Raw genomic sequence first — 18,829 nt, 5'->3', positions numbered from 1 at the left:
ATCTAAATATTGAGAAAATCGCCTTTAAAGTTGTCCAAACTTCTTAGCAGTGCATATTACTAATCAAAACATAAGTTTTAATATGTTTATGGTAGGAAATTTACAAAATATCTTCATGGAACATTATCTTTACTTCATATCCTAAAGATTTTTGGCAGAAAATTTGATAATTGTGACACATACAATGTATTTTTAGCTATTGCTACAAATATACCCGTGCAACTTAAGACTGGTTTTGATTTTCACTTTTAGGTGAAGAATTTTTTCGAAACTCAAGTCGCTTCTGTCTCTCTCTTTCGTTTGAGATGTTGAGTAGATACTTCGTCATGAACTGTATGTGTGAACGTGAGCATATTGCAGAAACAGAGACACCATACGTAGAGAGAGCAGGAGAGTTGTGCCTCTTGTGATAACGGGTTTCCCGCTGGTGGGTGGAGAATAGTTTTTTGATAACATACCCCCTGCGCTGGCCTGATACAGAGAGAGAGAAAAAAGAGAGTGAGAACTACTATTCTCTACTCTTTCGGACACCTGTTAGATTCTTCTCTTCCCTCAGTTCTTGAGCCAGATGTTAATTGTGTCATCAATTTTGTATATTGTACAATACATGCATTGTTGTGATAGACTAACCCTGATGACCCACTACAAATAGTAGGTGAAATCCAATTGATCCAGTGCATTTAAATGGCCTAGATATTTGGAGCCAAATAAAGCAGAAGCTTTGGATACTCATGTTTAGCAAGGATTTTTACCACTAATCATCTGACTGTGAGGAGAAACACGCAAGCAAATATCTGATCACGTAGCATGTGACGAAGTAGGAAAATTGTGAAGGGTGCTCTTCACATTCTCTAACTCCGAGGGGTTGCCCAGCCCCCCATTTAGGGCGATAAGACTACACATGAGCAACATGCCTCACAAAGATAGAACTATCTCAGCAGCTAACCTTCACCCGCCATTCCACTGTAGCACGAGCGCATACACACCCTCCTTAAGAGTGACGGTTAGAGGACATGTGCTGAAAATGGCGGCCTTTGGAATCTTGAGAGTGTAGAGAAACATTCTATATGGGAAACAGGTATATACTTGTTAATTGTGTACTTTATTAAGTGGATTTTCACCATTCTTATAGACAGGGGCAAGCAGAGAGGCAGGTAATGATAGGAGGATGAGCGACAATTAGGATTGTATTGTAATTTAATTGAATCATTTCTTATAAGTTTGTTTTCTTTTTTAAATGGCAGCAGCTGTTGAGCTGTTGAGTTGAGCTGTTCAACTATCCCTTTAAGAATGTTCCATCTTGTTTTTCAATGTAGGCAAAAATGCAGAATCTTTATTTAAAATTCTAAAACTTGTTAGAGTTGCAAAACGATTAGTCGCGATTAATCGATTCAAAATAAAAGTTTGTTTGCATACTATGTGTGTGTACAGTGTATATTTACTATGTATATACAAATACACACACATATATGTATATATTAAGAAAAATTACGTTCATATGTTATGATTTGTTTGTAAAATATATATATGTAATTAAATAAAAAAGTAAAATAAAGTTAAATATATAAATTATATAAAAGTGTTTAAATTCAAAAACATACAAATATTTGTTTTAATATATGCATATATGTGTGTGTGTATTTATATATACATAATATACAGAGTACACACACATATAGTATGTAAACATAAACTTTCATTTTTAATTGATTAATCGCGACTAATTGTTTTGCAGCTTTAAAACTGCAAAAATTACATTTACTGTGTGTTCCCCACTGTATACAAATAGGCGTATATAATCGTAATATGCGCTAAGAGTGTATGTGAGAATTTGTGGGGCTGTTCACACAGAACACATCTTTGCGTTCTACTTCTTCATTGTTTTTCTACCTTTGCGGTTGCATCTTTTCCATTTTTTTTTCACATGACAAAGCATGACCTCTCAATTTAAAAAAAGTGTCTTCAAGACCTTTTTGTTCCATTCCACTGCCCATGTTTTGCATTTTTCGATGCAAAAATGTGTTCTGTGTGAACGGTCCCTTAGGCATGATCAAAATATAGTGAGATGCAGAAAGAAATTTCAAAATGTATAATAGTCACTCCAGTGCTAAAGATAAATGTCCAGTTATCTCCATCTCTTTCACCTTTCAGATCATCCATCTCTGGCATTCCACTGTCTTGTCTCCGTGGTGTGGCACGCTGAGGTGTTTGGTCCCTCTCATTCCTCTTCATCTTGATGGCAACTATGACCTCCACCACAGACTTTGACAATGCTGAAATCACTCAGCAGTACAGCCGCATCAACACTCGCTTCGAACTGTCTGATGAAGAGCTCGACAATGACAACAGCTCGGCCAGACTGTTTGAGCGCTCGCGCATTAAAGCGCTCGCAGGTGAGTCGTCTCAAGTGACGTAAAACTGAGCACATGTTGCTTTGGCTTAGATATACAGAGCCCACAAATGTGCAAATACATATACAGTCGTACAGGCAGCTGAACACTATCCTCTCCTGCCCCCCTTGACCAGCCAGGATCATTTGCACATATTTAGCATGCCTCTGTATGACTGAGCTGGACAGCTGCCCTGCCCGTCTGTGCCCATAGCTTAGATCTCCAGGATGGTTGCAGGAGCTTGTAATTTTTGGCACACCTGTGGTGACTGCTGCTCTCAGAGACAGCAAGTTTTAAATAGCGACTTCATGACCAGACTTACAAGACCCTTTCCAGGGACTGGGTAATCCACACATTATGGTTATGATAACTGAGTGACAGTACACTGTCATCGTTTTTTTTTTTTCTGAAGAAATAGTGGTGCTTTACAATGCCGGTGTGTTGCTGTGTAGTTGTTTGTTAGGTGGTTGTTTACTGGCCCAAGTCAAAAAAGCCTCACACAAATACCTCTGTGACTGAATTAACACAGTAAACCAGTTCTGATTGTCAGATTTGCTTCAAAATAACAAGAACACATGTCAGATGTATTTTTTGGAACAGTTCTTCTTTCACAAATGTTATTGTTAAAGTCCACAGTAGCAGAAAATTTCTTTGTGCCTGTGGATGTCTACACCACCAACTACTTCCTGAGATGTGAGATGTCAAGATGTTGATGCGTATTTTACGTAAAGGAGCAAGTACAGTATGTACTTTTCACTGTCCCAAAAGTATTCATACCCCTTCATTTTTTTCACTTTTGCTTATGTTGCTGCCTTTTGTCAATCTATACTCCATACACCATAATGGCAAAGCAAAAAGTTTTTAACATCTTTGCTAATTTATTAAAAATAAAAAAACTTAAATATTCCATTGCATAAGTATACATACCCTTATCTGGGACAGTTGAAATGTAGCTCAGGAGCATTCATATTGCTTGTAGATGTTACTACACTTCGAGTGAAGCTAACCTGTGGCAAATTCAATTGAATGGGTATGACTTGGAAAGGCACACATGTCTTAATAAAAGGTCTAACAGCTGAAAATGCATATCAGAGCAAAAACCAAACCCTGAGGAAAAAACTGTCTGTAGAGCCCAGAAACAGGATTGCATCAAGCCACACATCTGGGGAAAAGTAAAAAAAAAAATCTGCTGCATTGAAGGTTCACAGAAGCATGTAGTCTCTACCCTAATAGAAGAAGTTTAAAACAACTAGAACTCTTCCCAGAGCTGGCCTCCTGGCCAAGCTTAGCAATTGATGGAGACGGGCCTTGGTTAGAGTGACCAAGAATCTGATGGTCACTCTAGTTGAGCTCCATGATCATATATGTAGATGGGAGAAAATTACAGATGGACAAACATCACTGCAACACTCCACTGATCTGGGCTTTATGGTGGTGTGGGAAGACTCAATCCTCTCCTCAGTGAAGACACATGAAAATCAACTTGGAATTTGCAAAAAAAAAAAAACATTTAAAGGACCCTCAGACAGTGAGAAACAAGATTCTGTGGTCCGATTAACCTCATTTCCAAACATCATGTTTGAAGGAAACCAGGCACTGCTCATCACCTGCAGAGTACCATCCCAAAAGTAAAGTGTGCTGGTAGCAGCCTCATGCTGTGTGGCTGTTTTTCAGTGGCAAGGACTCAAACACTTGTCATAGCAGAAGAAAAGCCCAATGCACCAAATTATTGAGATAGCCTTTATGAAAACCCAGTCAGGAGCATTCAGAACCTCAGACTGGGCAGAAGGTTGACCTTTCAAAAGGACAATGACCCTAAGCACACAGCAAGAGCTTATAGACAACTCTGCGAAATGAATGTCCTTGAGTGGCCCAGCCAGAGTCTGGGCTTGAACCCAATCAAACATTTCTGGAAAAACATGAAAATGTCTGCCAGACCCCATCCAAGCTGACAGAGCTTGAGAGGTGAAGAGTTGAGGCCAAGAATGGCAGATAATTGCCAAATGTTAATGTGCAAATCTTGTTGCATCATACCCAAAAGACTTGAGGCTGTAAAGATGTTTCAGCTAAGTACGTAGTTACTTAATACTTATGCAATGTACTTATTTTAGTTTTTTTTATTTCTAATACATTTATGAAGCTGTGACAATTCTGTTTTTGCTTTGTCATTATGGTGCATGGAGTGTAGATTGATGTGGACAAAAAGTAATTTAAAACAGTTTAACATAAGGCATCAACATAAAACATGAAAAAGGGGGTACGAACACTTTTGCAAGGCACTGTAGGTGACTTTTTTTCTTCAGAAGAACTGAAAAGTAAAGAAGAAGGACCATGGTTTCAGCTAAAATCTTCTTTACTATTCTCTTGAAAAAAAAAAAAATAGCCTACATCTACATCTTGGATGGCCCAAGGTTGAGTATATTAACAGCAAATGCTCATCAAAAGTTCAACCAAAAATGAAAATTCTGTCATTAATTATTACCCTGATGTCGTTACAAGACCTTTGTTAATTTTTTAGTACACAAATTAAGATATTTTTAATGAAATCCCTGAGCTTTCTGACCCAGAAAGGTCTGACAAAGGTCTTTATGGGTTTGGAACGACATGAGGGTGAGTAATTAATGATAGAATTTTCATTTTTGGGTGAATGAAAATGTATTATAGTTTAAATATATAATAAATGCAGTTAGCTGAATTTTTAAGTGTTTTTTACCCACTTAGGTACAACTTAGGATCATAGCATCATTATATTTTCATAATTACTTATGATAAATCAGTAAATTATTTCTGAAATATGGCTAAAGTGTACTAATAAGCATTTATGGTAAACTAAAATATGTCATGTATTTAGTTTTTTTTTTTTTGAAAATGAGATTTGTTTAGCCATCTTTCTGTTTTTCAATGCATTGGCGATGGTGTACTCAAATTCGGCCTGCTTCTTTAAGCCAAGTGTATGTTGCTGAGCCAGGGGGAGTGTGATGTGTTCTGTCGGTGCATCTGTGCTCTGCTTTTTCTCTAATGCAATTAGAGAGAGTTAAAAAGTGAGGGAGCGAGCGAGCTAGAGAGAAGTGGTTCCCTTTCTTCACCGTGATTTACGGCCTTTGAACAGACACGCATCCCTCTGAGTATACTAAGTACACTTTGAGTACACAGTCATTAATACATTTGTAGTTTGTATTTACATCAGCGCCAAAACTGCTTATGCACGCACTTACAGTCTGACATCACATTGCATTTGTAACAAATCAAAAAACACACACAAACACATGTATGGTCAGTTGATGAAATTTTAGATGAGTGTGTTGTGGGGCGGACAGGAAAGGGGGCATATTATATGCATGGACAACCACTCCATGTGCTGCTGGGGAGAGGCACAACAGCATCACTGCTAAGTGAAGAGTGAGTGAGGGCGGGAAGGAGAGAGAAAGAGAGAGAGGGAGGGCGTGCAGGAGAAAGAAGATAACAGGACTCCAGACAGAAGGAGGGAGAAAGAGCGTCCTGTTTGTCTCGCACTTTGCATGTTGATTTAACGTGGCGAGGATGAGCAGCCCCTGTTTGTGTCGTGCGGTGCCCGTGAGCCAGACCCGGCTGAGGGAGGTCAAACTTAGCTTGAAGACCAGCAGAGAGACCATCGCGATCCGCCCAACCCCAGTCGTCCGAGAAGTCAGCAGCCGGCAATATACCACGGTAAAAGAAGTCCCGACCCGGACCAATGCACCAGGCAGCCGGAGCAGAAGCACCCCGCCGGTTTACAGGGCCCAGAACAGGAGAGGGGGCAAAACTAGCAGTGCCCACATTCGTGAACCCGAGCACCTGCCAGAGAGGAATGGAACTTTACCCGGGATCGCACCTAAAGTAGCACCCATGACTCTCACTTCAGTCTCCTCAACCTCATCGTCCTCTTCCTCCTGCACCCCAAGGGGCCATCGGCCCTCGCCTCCACGATCCTCTCCATCTTGCCCCCTGTCCCCATCCCGGAGTATGAAGCGAGCACGCTGGCTGAGCTATAGTGCTTCCAACATCTGCTTTAACAACTCCATCCTGGATGGGCGGTTCAGACAACTGCAAGGTAGTGTCCTGCTGGAGTTTTTCATCAGAGAGGGGGCAGTCTTTCCTGGCATACCCCTCCACCCTGCCACAGGGGAGTTATGGGATTAGGTAGAGATCCAGAATGGGATGGGCATTGTTTTCTGTTGGAACTAGTTTGTCTTTTTATGTACAGTATTTATTAATTTCATTATTTATCCTGCATATATGCCCCAATTGCTCACTGCGTTACCTGTTAATATTTAATGACAAGGCCAGTGGAAAAAATACTTTTTGCCCCCCCCCACCCCACCCCATAAATCTTTTTCTTGATGAATTACAAAGTGATTGGTACACTGGCAGACTACCCACCATTTACTTCTTGTCTTTTGCTATTGTTACCTTTTATAGGAAATGTTACTTTTATATTGCAATAATTTCACATTAAGTCTTCAAATTAAAGGAGTAGTTTACTTCCAGAACCAAAATTTACAGATAAGGTACTCTCTTGTCATCCAAGATGTTCATGTCTTTCTTTCTTCGGATGTAAAGAAATTATGTTTTTGAGGAAAACATTTCAGGATTTTTCTCTATATAGTGGTCTTCTATGGTGCCCCTGAGTTTGAACTTCCAAAATGCAGTTTAAATGCAGCTTCAAATGGCTCACCATTTACCTCTTGTTTTTTGCTATTATTACCTTTTACAGGAAATGTTGTTTCTGTGTTTTTCTCTGATTTGGGGTATTCAGCATTGAGGTCTCATCTCACTTATTCACTCCTGGCAGCTCTGTTTATTTTTAGAGAGATGTTGACTGTCACTGTTAATTTGCGTAAAACTGTGCTTCCTCTTTTTCTCTGATGGGAGAGTTTTTTTAATGCTGTGGAACAGAAAGTGCATGGTTCAGAAAGAGTATTTTTTATAACTATCACTATGCATGTATAGTATGAATGTATAGGAAGAGATTAAACTTGGTTAGTGTAAAGACAAATAGACATGGGCCTGGTTTCACAGACAGGCTTAGACAAAGCCAGGATTGGGTCATACTTCAGTTAGGACATTTAAGTAATTATTTTAAACATGCCTTAGATAAAACATTACTGGTGTGCATTTTAAGACAAAACAAAGGCACTGGTATATTTTAAGATCAGTCAGTGCAAGTTTCTTTCAGTTGAAACAGACTTTTACATGTTGTTTGAACATTATTGTGTGTTGGCAGTTTGTGTACACAACCACCCTACAATGATAAAAATCCACCCAGTGTTTTTTTTATCTTTAAAAGTAATATCCCATTTTTAAAATCAGGTCATTCTCAGCTTCTTGTCGGTGTAACGGCACACCAACAGAGGCCACTCCCTTGATAGTAGATTGACATGAGCGCCTTACTTTAGACCCGCCCTCACCGAGCTGAAACAGTCCGACTTCGATCGCCATTGTGTCGACTCAGGTGCAGGGGAAGACAAGAATGTCTCAGATTGAGTGACTCAGATTGTTTGATGTAATAATGAACATAGCAGTCATCATTTACTCCCGACATCTGAGCCGTTGAAGACGCAGAGGATTAACGTTACTTTCGTTTTTGAAAGGAACTTGCAGACCTGATCTACATATGCATCTATGTTTGTGCAAATCATTCGTGATGCAGCTTCACCCAGAGCAGAAGTGAGTAAAAGGGTTTTTTATGCATCTTTGCAAATGGCCTTTTTTAATAATGTGTTGTTTAGCAAGTTTTGCTGCTAAACGGGGCTAAAGTAAACATTAGCCGCGTTTTCACTGTCGGGCCAAAAGCAGGCGTGCTAGTGCGTGCCAGGGCCAGTCGCGTTTCCATTGTCACTTCCGGGGCCTGATCGTGCCTCGTCGGTGCTTCCTCAGGGCCAATGGCCCGGGTTTTTCGGCCCTACGAAAACCTTGGGCCAAAGCGGGCCAGCTGGGGCTTGAGGCGTGGTCAAAGTGAAAGGCGGAGTGTGTCTGCGGTAAGAAGCGCATTTCGCCGAATTACTAATTAATACAGGGCTCTTCTAAGCATTTGGGCCGAGGACAATATAGCTAGAACGCCAGTTTGACGGCGTCTGCAGAAACGAAGACTTGATAAAAATAAAATTTTGGACAAATGCAAATAAGATCCCATAAAAATGAGATCTGATGTATAAGTTTATTTACATCATCCAAAAAAACCCACAAAAATTCACCAACACACCTTGATAACATAACATACACTGTACCTGTATCTGTACCTAAATAAAGGCATAAAAAATTATACTAGAGGTACAAATGTGTAGTTATTTTTTGCAGTAGTGTGTAGATAATGTGCAACATTTTGTTTGATGTAATACCAAGTTAGACGAAAGATTTGTGTGTAGGTCATAAAAACAACGCTTCTTTTCAAGTGATTTATTAATGTAATATATTACAAATATTGCTGCTGCATAAACAACTGTTGCAAAGCACTTCTTGCATCAGAACAGACATCACCAACATTACAAGGCGTTTCTGCATTCGCTGTATCCGGCTTCCACGTCCCTGTATTGTTCTTTTTCGCCTTGCAGCTAATATAAGCTTTCGGTGTAAACGCCGCTGAGCCTCCGTCTTCGCATCTTGTTTTCGCTGCCTCATCTTCCACGAAGAAAACACCGAAAGGAGCAAACAAACAGCCGCTTCAGCTGTCTTCGTTCGATGATCACACTACCGTGACTTACTTTCAATCTCCCCGCTGAAAGGGGAGGGGGTTCGTGACGTTTGATCCAGGGAGGTGCGTAAAGGGCGGGCTTTAGGTTTGCGCAGCGAGGCTACTGGCTCGATAGTGGAAACGCAGCTTACTTTTGGCCTTGGTGCTTGCGACTCGAGGCCATTAGCCCCGCCCGGCACGCTCTCAGCACTGGCTCGCACTGGCCCGACAGTGGAAAAGCGGCTATTGCGGCTCTTGATCCCTTGGCAGAGAGGGGCGGGGCGTGCAGAGCTCATTAGCATTTAAAGAAACATGCAACAGAATAGCTCGCTCTAAAAAGGGCTGATTTTGAGGTAAAAAGTGTGTTTTTTGTACTACCATTGAGAAATTTTAACCAAAGTATGTTATAGACTTCTCATTAAGACCCTAAATAATCATATCAACTTGTGGAAAATGGGCATCCGATGACCCCTTTAAGTTTTTAAATATATGTTTATACTGCAATTTAATTTAAACTTCAAATTAAAGGATTTAAAAAAAAAAAACAAACAAACAAACAAACAAACAATTTATATACCTTTTAACCTCAAATGCTCATTTAGCTCTGTGTGATCTCTGTGTATTCCGGTTCATGACAGTTAAGGTAGGTCGAAAAAATCCCATCTCATTTTCTCCTCCAACTTCAAAATCGCCCTACATCGCTGCAGAAGTACCGACCCATTGTTTACAAAGTGAACACGCAAAGAATGTCAAATGCCCTTTACAAAAAAAGGTAAAACAGCGATGTAGGACGATTTTGAAGTTGAAGGAGATAAACTGGAATACACAGAGTTCACACAGAGCTTGACAAGATGAGCGTTTGAGGGAAAAAATTATATATTTTTTTATTTTTATTTTTTTATTTATTTATTTATTTTTTTAGAAAATAGCTGATTGTTCGCTAGATAAAACCCTTCTACCTCGGCTGGGATTGTTTAGAGCCCTTTGAAGCTGCATTTAAACTGCATTTTGAAAGTTCAAACTCAGGGCACATTGAAGTCCACTATATGGAGAGAAATCCTGAAATGTTTTCCTCAAAAAACATCATTTCTTTACGACTGAATAAAGAAAGACATCATGACAAGTGGGTGTGTATATTATTTGTACATTTTTGTTGTGGAAGTGAACTACTCCTTCAATGCAGAAACAACATAAAGACAGTCTATTTTTCATATTTGTTAAATATCTTGTTTATGACTGAAGCCGACTTCAGAACAACGTTCAAAAACAATACCTTTTCTTGTCTTAGGACAACTTTAATGAAGGAACCACTTCAAATGTTGACTGTAACTGAGAGCTATCATTTTTTACATTTATTAGACTTTTAAAAAATATCATGTTGTAATTTAAGTGAACTTAAAACAATCTTCTAATAAACCCATTGTTTACCTGTTCCATTCAGCAAGTAGGAAATATACAGATATTGAATAAATAACACTAAATACTAAATTAAAAATAGATTAATCTTTAAGGCTACAAAAATGATTGATTTCCTTTTTTTGTTTTATTCTTTGATTAAAGGGTTAGTTCACGTAAAAATGACAATTCTGGAAATTCCCTCATGTTGTTCCAAACCCGTAAGACTTTTGTTCATCTTCAGAACACAATTTAAAATATTTTTTATGCTAATTTTGACAGCACTAAAAGAAACCCAAGTACACAAGTAATTGTGAGATAAAGTTGAAAATAGGAAATATAGTAACACTGTGAGATATGAAGTCACACTTCACAATTGTGAAATATAGTCACAGTTGGTGACTATAAATTTGCAATTATGAGAATTTTAGCTGCAAATGCCTAAGACATGAGTGCTACCTAAAACTGAGTTTTTACTGATGGATGGTAAAATAGGTAAAAAAAATCTGATTTACATTGAAGGAGGGATTCAAGCCATGTCTAAGGACAAGAATATCTAGAGATGACTGCCTCCATCATGGCTGCAGGTTTTACATGGGAAAGCACCAATAACATTGAACTCACTATGTGTCCTCCCATCACAAAGCTCTCTGTTGGTAAGGGCCTAATCTTTTAGATCCAGAGCCCTTCAAACAATGACTCAGGTATGAGAACTTAGTGAGACTGCAGGTCACTTCCATTGAAGGCTGACTGTAGAAAAAAAAAAAAACACTGGCGTGTTGTGTACAGGGAAAATCCATCAATATGAATATTTCACAGACCTTTCATGTGAGCTGGAGAGAATATCAGAGATCAGCAGGACCCTGGTGAAACAAACTCTGTTTAGACTCACTGCTGTTCTAATGGAGAGAGAGAGAATCATTTAGCAGGGGTTAGACTGCAGTCCTGCTGTACAAAGTGTGAACAGGAAGAGGAATCATTTGGCAGTAGTTTGATCATGAAATATGTAGTGTTGCCAAGCTTAGCTCTCTTATTATGCTTTAGCACATCTGGAGCTTTCCTAACTCTGGCAGGAACATAGTAAATTGCACTTTAAAATGCGAAACGGTGCAGTTGTTACTTTATAGAGCTTCTCCTACCTGACCTGACCTTTACATTATTATTTTTTATTTTTTTGTTGTAACCCAATAAAGTCAGGGTTTTCCTGGTTAGCATGGCCCCCTAGCCCTGGCTGGTAGACGTTATACCTACCATCTGGACACACAAACAAAAAATCTATAACTCAGGATAGTCACAAATGATATTTACGGCTCAGGAAAATGCCTGAAAAACATTATATTGTACAGTTAAATTGATTCAATCATTTAAAATTATATTTTTTACTTGAATGAAACTATTTTATTTAGATGTTAACTCGTAAAATACATGTTTGAGGTTACCGGAAAATCATGAAGAGAAGTTTTTTTTAGCAGTGTGCCAACATAAAGAAACAGTTGTTTTACTGCCACTCTTTCAATTAAATTGAACTAAATGAATGGAAAGGTTAATGGCTTAGGGGTAAAAGTGCATGGAAACATTAACATTAATGACATGACAAGATTTCTGCATTTCAAATTTAAATATTTATGGCAAATTAGAGATTTTTTGTCTCTACTGCTGAAGAATGCTTTTGGCCAAACATTGTTCTAATCAAGCAATTTTTAAGCTTTACAAAAATATTCATGTCTGTACTAACATTTGATTTAAAACGTATTAATCTCAACACCTCTGAAGGATTGTGCTCAAAAATAGTTCAGGCGTCATGCATTACGCATTTGAATGTTCATTATTTTTTCATTGCTTTGTGATCCAGATGGAGGAGGCATGCTTTCAAACTGTAGTTTTTCCATTCAGAGAATATGGCAAAACTTCAGAGTAATTTAACAGCGTAGTCCACTTCATTCTTGTCCAAGCTTAGACCAAGACTTGAGAAGGTTGAGTCTGATTCAAGGCTGAGACGAGAGGGTGAAGTCTGAGATGGTTTAGTTGTAGGTTAAGCATAAATTGGAATGTTTCTAGAAAGGCTTAAACGCATGCATCAGTTCTCCACCCAGTTCACATTCTAGTGTTTTATAACATCTTTTTTTCTTTCCTCTCTCACTCACTGTTTTTTACCGCTCTCTTTTTGTCATTTCCATCCCTCCATCTTTCTAGTTTCCTGCAGCCATAGGATCTGAATCATTTATAAAACACATCATTAAGAATGCACTATTTTGTTCTTTTTGTGGTAGAAACTTAAATAAACATGGCGCTGCAGAAGACTTGCTCAGGAAAAACACATGGCCATATATACATAGATTACATACTATAATCACTGTTTGTGACAATGTAGGCTCTTTTTGGATCTTCAAAAAGGGCTTTTTGAAGGTTTGAGTGTGAGATACAGTCAAACCAAAAATTATTCAGGCACCAGATATATATATATATATATATATATATTTTTTTTTTTTTTACTAGTGGGTGCAGGACACTATAGTTAATTTATGTAAGTGATAAAGTAAACTGTGACATATAATACCCAAAAATTCTTCATACAGTGGACTACCATAAAAATTTAGGACCAAAAATTAGATTTGACACTTTGACCTGACCAAGTTTTGTTACATACCTTTCAAAGTTATCTGACATTATCAAGATTAATTTGTTCTGACACAGTTTAAAGGGATGGTTCGGAGTAGATTTGACTTCATTGCTATGCACTCCGAAGCCCATGTAAATACCCCATCCAAAGTTTTTTTTACCTTAGTCAAACATTGAGGGAGATATCAGAGTTTTTCGAATGGCTTGCTACAGCCGTACATGGCACATGTGATGAATCTCGTAAATTGTACCACTAAACGTGCACGTAATCTTACCAAACTTCTACAGTAGTGTAAATAAGGTATGTACTCACAAAACGCTGCATTGGAAAATTTGTAAGTCCACCATGAGTGTATTAAAAACAACTGTTACCCGATCCCTACTAGTCTCAAAAACTACAAATGGCGACACGTCGACGTCACTTCCCTGGTTTGAGAAAAGCACGTAAAAGTCCACCTACTACGTCTGTATGCATGTCAGCGTTTTGTGAGTACATACCCTATTTACACTACTGTAGAAGTTTGGTAAGATTACGTGCACATTTAGTGGTGCAATTTACGAGATTCATCAGATGTTCCATGTACGGCTGTAGCAAGCCATTCGAAAGAAAAAACCTCTGATATCTCCCTCAATGTTTGACTAAGGTAAAAAAAACTTCGGATGGGGTATTTACATGGGCTTCGGAGTGCATAGCAATGAAGTCAAATCTACTCCGAACCATCCCTTTAAGTTTTGAGTTCTTGTCATATTTTATTACCATTTTTTAAACTATAGCAAATAAACTGATAATGTGGGAATTTTTTAAGGCGTTTGAATGAATTATGGGTTGACTGTAATTAATTTGTGATTAACAAAATGAATTTGTTCTGACACAGTTTAACTCTAGTTCTTGTCATATTTTATTACCATTTTCAAAATCTATAGCAAATAAACTGTGATAATGTAAGAAATGTTGAAGGTGTCTGAATAAATTTCTTTTTATGGCCATTAAGATTTAATGCATTGTGATATTCTTTTCAGTACAGTTGAGCACAATGACGAATAAAAACATTAACAGTTTAATTTATTAAACATTTGAACATTATGAATTGCACAATTCATGACAGTATTTATTTTACTGAATTTAATTAGAATTTTTAAAATGGAAATGCTTAATTGTTATTAAATGGTTACCGTGCAAAAAAATGCATTGATCCTACAAACAGGCCTTTTTATTTATGCAAAACATTATTTCTTATTTTATTATTTTGATTCTGATATATTTCTGAGATTCAGCTAAATGTGTTTCGTTGCTGTCAAAACTAGATGAGCGAGAGGCTGTCCAGAAGAAGACCTTCACAAAATGGGTGAATTCAATATTGGCCAGAGTCAGCTGCCGAATCTCAGATCTCTATCTAGACCTTCGGGATGGGAGAATGCTCATCAAACTACTGGAGGTTCTGTCAGGGGAGAGACTGGTGAGTGTAACATGTTGTGTCAAACCTCGATTTGTCCACATCATGGAACAAGATTCAAGAATTAATTGTCATTTACTAAAGTCATTGCAGTGATACCTTTCAATCTTTCCATTACTCAGCCCAAGCCAACCAAGGGCCGAATGCGCATCCACTGTCTGGAGAATGTGGACAAAGCTCTACAGTTTCTAAAGGAACAGAGGGTGCACTTAGAAAACATGGGATCACATGATATCGTAGATGGGAACCACCGACTCATCCTAGGCCTTATCTGGACCATCATTCTACGCTTCCAGGTCAGCCTGTTATTCTGATAACACAACTTTTTTAACCACTCTATTCAGGGTCCAAAATAATGAAGGCTTGTGGGAAAAACACCACCAAGATGAACAAAAATGGCCCATAAATCCAAGACAAAGGGGCACTGCACAATTAAAGAATGTATTACAACTGTTGCGAATAAAATGAAAGGTGAAAATGAATGAAAAGTGTCAATTTGCGGAATTACATAGATTGGCTCACCCTGCTTTTAGCCTACTCTATATTTTGTGCAGCAGACAAGAAGTTCATCCGTTTATGGAATAATTGGTATCGATGTTTTTGGCATGACCCAAGGAATATATCAAGACCAGTTTCATTACAACAGGCTAATCTAAACAAAAGTTATTAGGATTTTTTAAAAATTGTTTATAACTTTTGACCACAAGATGTCGCTGCCAGGTCATGTTGCCGAAGACACGTTCGAAGTTTCGTAATAATTTGTTGATGTGTTCGTAAAATATAGAAAAATTCAAAATGGCTGATGCCCAAAATGTCTGACATGGGAAAATTGGGTATTGTTCGACTTGGCATACTCCACAGAATCTAAAGAGACCAGTTTTGTGATTTTTGGCGAAACAATTGAGCCAAATAAGCAAAAAAAGCCATTTTTCATATCTCCTGACCACTAGGTGGCACTGCGCTAAAACATTGCAGGTTGCCTCAGGTCATGCTTTTCATAACACACACCAAGTTTAGTCTCAATACGCCTAACTGTTGCAGAGATATAGCCTCACATTAATTTTTGCGTGCTTTTCATAGAATTCATTGTTGCATTATTTAACAACTTGAATTCCATAACTTCTGCCAGCATGGTCTTTGGTAAAAAAACAGACAAACTGTTTAGGACGAGTTCGAAAAAGTAAAAATAGAAAAAAAAAAACAATTTTTGAATTTTGGACTTAATTCGCCTTGACATGACCCAAGGATTAAAAAAAAAAATCGTTCTAGATTTTTCAATTCAAAAGTTAAAAGCATACCTTGGTGGTGCTACAGAGCTTTCTTCTAACTTTCCCGTAAGTGGTGGGCTGCCATAGACTCAAAGGCGGAAGAAAAAAACGCTAACAGATACAATAGGTGCCATTTCATAGCTTCAGTGATTATAACTGGATTTATTTGCATAACTTGTGCTAGACTTGGCTAATGTCATGGACTGACATGTTTGTCTATGAAGCCAGAATGTGACATGCTCAAAAAAGCCCAAAAATGTTTAAAATGGTTTTCTGTATCGCTATTAATAATCATTATTACAATATAAAGAGCAGTAGTCTTTTTACATGCATAATTTAGTGTATTGTTATTGACAACAGTTTAAAATATTGATTAAAGTAATTGGGTAATTTTTTTAGGTATTTGACATTAAAGACAACATATGTTTTTTTTAATCAATAAGGTGATCACAAATATAAAAAATTCCCCCTTAATGGAAAAAAATCTTTTCTGACTATTCTGTTCCTTTTAAAACAAAACATTTCTCAGACTATAAAACATAAAGAAAGATCCAAACTTTCTGATATTACCTAGACCTACAGCAGAGTTTTTGTATTGTGTCTTTGGCTGATAAGCTTACATTTATTTGGCTGGTTGGAAAAGCTTATATTTATTTTTAAATCTCTCATTTTGATAGCAGGATATTTTTAGCCCAGCTACTTCAAACAATGTAGTCTGCTACATAATTCAGACACTCAAAAATGAAAGGAAAAAGACTGGGATGGGAATTGTTGACTGCTCTTTATCCTGCCTGGTTTCCACAGTGATGTGCAAACTATTGAGATATAAAAAGTCAGGATCTAAATAAAGTAACAATGCCTCTGCATATCCAAGAATGGATGCCCAAGGGCAAATTACAGTAGCTCTTCTAATTAATGTGAGATGTAGAGTACATGAAATGTCAACCACATGTCTAGTTGACAGAAATACTCTAGATATGAAGATAGTTTAAATGTACATTATTATTTAACTCAGTTTTTGTTGTTTCTTTCCTAATGTGCATACAGATTCAAGACATTATAGTAGAGACAGGACAAGCTGACCAGACAGGTCGGCAAGAGACCCGCTCGGCCAAAGATGCGCTACTCCTCTGGTGCCAGATGAAGACTGCAGGGTAAGACAACAGTTGTCATAATTTAGTAGTAAATCCTAATTTTTTTTAGGAGAAATGTGTGGTTGCAGATGGATTTGTCTAATGTTATTTTGTCTCTGCAGGTACCCTCATGTAAACATCACCAATTTCACCACAAGCTGGAAAGATGGCATGGCTTTCAATGCTCTAATTCACAAACACAGGTGACAAATTTCAAGACAAAATAAAAATATTAAGACAAAGGATAGCTTGTAGAGACTTTGTTTAGTGGTTAGGAGACATGCATTGAGCAGATGTGCTCATATGGATATTAACTGTCTCTTCTAGACACCACTGAGCTTAAATGGAGAGACTTTTGCTTAAATCTCATGTTTCTTAGATTTCCCTAAGAATCTAGATTAGATTACATAGAATCTCATATGTATCACTTTCAATTACAAACTGTAGAGATTTGCAATCAAAAGTCTGAGATTTATATATGAAAATGTATCCTCCAAGATCAAAGTTGACTCCTAAATTTAACCTCTTGAGCCACCACTGAGAAATGAAACTCATCCTGTTTCTCTTCATACTATCTTATGAATAAAAAAATAGATACAAACCAATTAACATCTTTATTTCAGGCCTGATCTTGTGGACTATGGCAATCTACAGAGGTCCAATCCCACTCACAACCTTCAGCAGGCCTTTAACGTAGCTGAAAAGCAGCTTGGTGTCACCAAGCTTTTAGACCCAGAAGGCAAGTAACCCCTACTGACTAATAAGCCAAACATATAATAATTATCCTCCCATTATAGAGAAAACATCTTTGCATTGTATTGTTTGCAGATGTGTTCACTGAGAACCCAGATGAGAAGTCCATAATCACATATGTTGTTGCGTTTTACCACTACTTCTCCAAGATGAAAGCTCTGGCTGTTGAGGGCAAGCGAGTTGGCAAGGTGCAAAATTTAAGCAAGTCCACTTCCATGCGATTTGTATATGTTTTATGCAAGAGGACATTTGAATTGATCTATACTTATATTCTCCAGGTGCTAGACCAGGCCATTGAAACAGAAAAGATGATTGAGAAGTACGAGACATTGTCATCAGACCTGCTAACATGGATTGAGCAAACTATCCTTGTGCTGAACAACCGCAAGCTTGCTAACTCCCTTACAGGCGTCCAACAGCAACTTCAGGCTTTCAACTCTTACCGTACCGTGGAGAAACCACCTAAGTAATATTTATGGCTATTTATGAACAAATATCTATTTTTTGTTAACCTACTGCAAACCAACAACTTTAAATTACTTTTCAACTTAGGTTCCAGGAGAAAGGCAACTTGGAAGTACTGCTGTTTACCATCCAGAGCAGAATGAGGGCTAACAATCAGAGAGTCTACACACCTAAAGAGGGTGCACTAGTGTCTGATATCAACAAGGTGAGATGCTAAGGTTAATGCTGCATTGATTTAAACTCAGGAAGTATACATTTCCAACTTCCAATTAGGGAAGGTGCAATATAATGCCACTTGAAGTAAGACAATGACAATAGAATCTACAATTAAGTCAAAAGTTTACACACACCTTGCAGAATCTGACCTGAATAAGATGTTTTACATAAAACACATTACATATAGTCCATAAGAGAAAACAATAGTTGAATTTATAAAAATGGCCCTGTTTACATATACTTCTTTCCTAATACTGTGTTGTTACCTTGATAATCCACAGCTGTGTTTTTTGTGTTAGTTGTTCAGAAGTCCCTTGTTTGTCCTGAACAGTTAAACTGCCCGCTGTTCTTCAGAAAAATCCTTCAGGTCCCACAAATTTCTTTGTTTTTATAAGCATTTTTGTGTATTTAAACCCTTTCCAACAAAGACTGCATGATTTTGAGATTC

At 37.8% G+C, this 18,829-nt stretch overlaps 1 protein-coding gene across 2 annotated transcripts in view; it reads left to right on the top strand.

The window, feature by feature from the left end:
- Positions 1-2,193: 2,193 nt before the first annotated feature.
- Positions 2,194-18,829, top strand: part of sptb (spectrin, beta, erythrocytic) — a 31,753-nt gene continuing 15,117 nt past the window's right edge. Inside the window, exons 1-9 of one of the 2 annotated variants that reach the window (XM_073826688.1) lie at positions 2,194-2,393; positions 14,398-14,549; positions 14,669-14,842; positions 16,862-16,968; positions 17,070-17,150; positions 17,571-17,686; positions 17,776-17,888; positions 17,979-18,166; positions 18,253-18,370. In XM_073826688.1, the coding sequence (XP_073682789.1) occupies positions 2,237-2,393; positions 14,398-14,549; positions 14,669-14,842; positions 16,862-16,968; positions 17,070-17,150; positions 17,571-17,686; positions 17,776-17,888; positions 17,979-18,166; positions 18,253-18,370 (1,206 nt within the window). In that variant the 5' untranslated portion in view covers positions 2,194-2,236. Of the gene's footprint in view, positions 2,394-5,930; positions 6,460-14,397; positions 14,550-14,668; positions 14,843-16,861; positions 16,969-17,069; positions 17,151-17,570; positions 17,687-17,775; positions 17,889-17,978; positions 18,167-18,252; positions 18,371-18,829 lie in introns of those variants that run through there. The other variant, XM_073826687.1, reaches the window with a different exon arrangement.

This window comes from Garra rufa, chromosome 21 (genome assembly GCF_049309525.1).
Source record: "Garra rufa chromosome 21, GarRuf1.0, whole genome shotgun sequence".
Lineage (NCBI taxonomy): Eukaryota > Metazoa > Chordata > Actinopteri > Cypriniformes > Cyprinidae > Garra > Garra rufa.
Note: the sequence above shows the minus strand (reverse complement) of the source record. Positions and strands in the feature narration are given on the sequence as shown.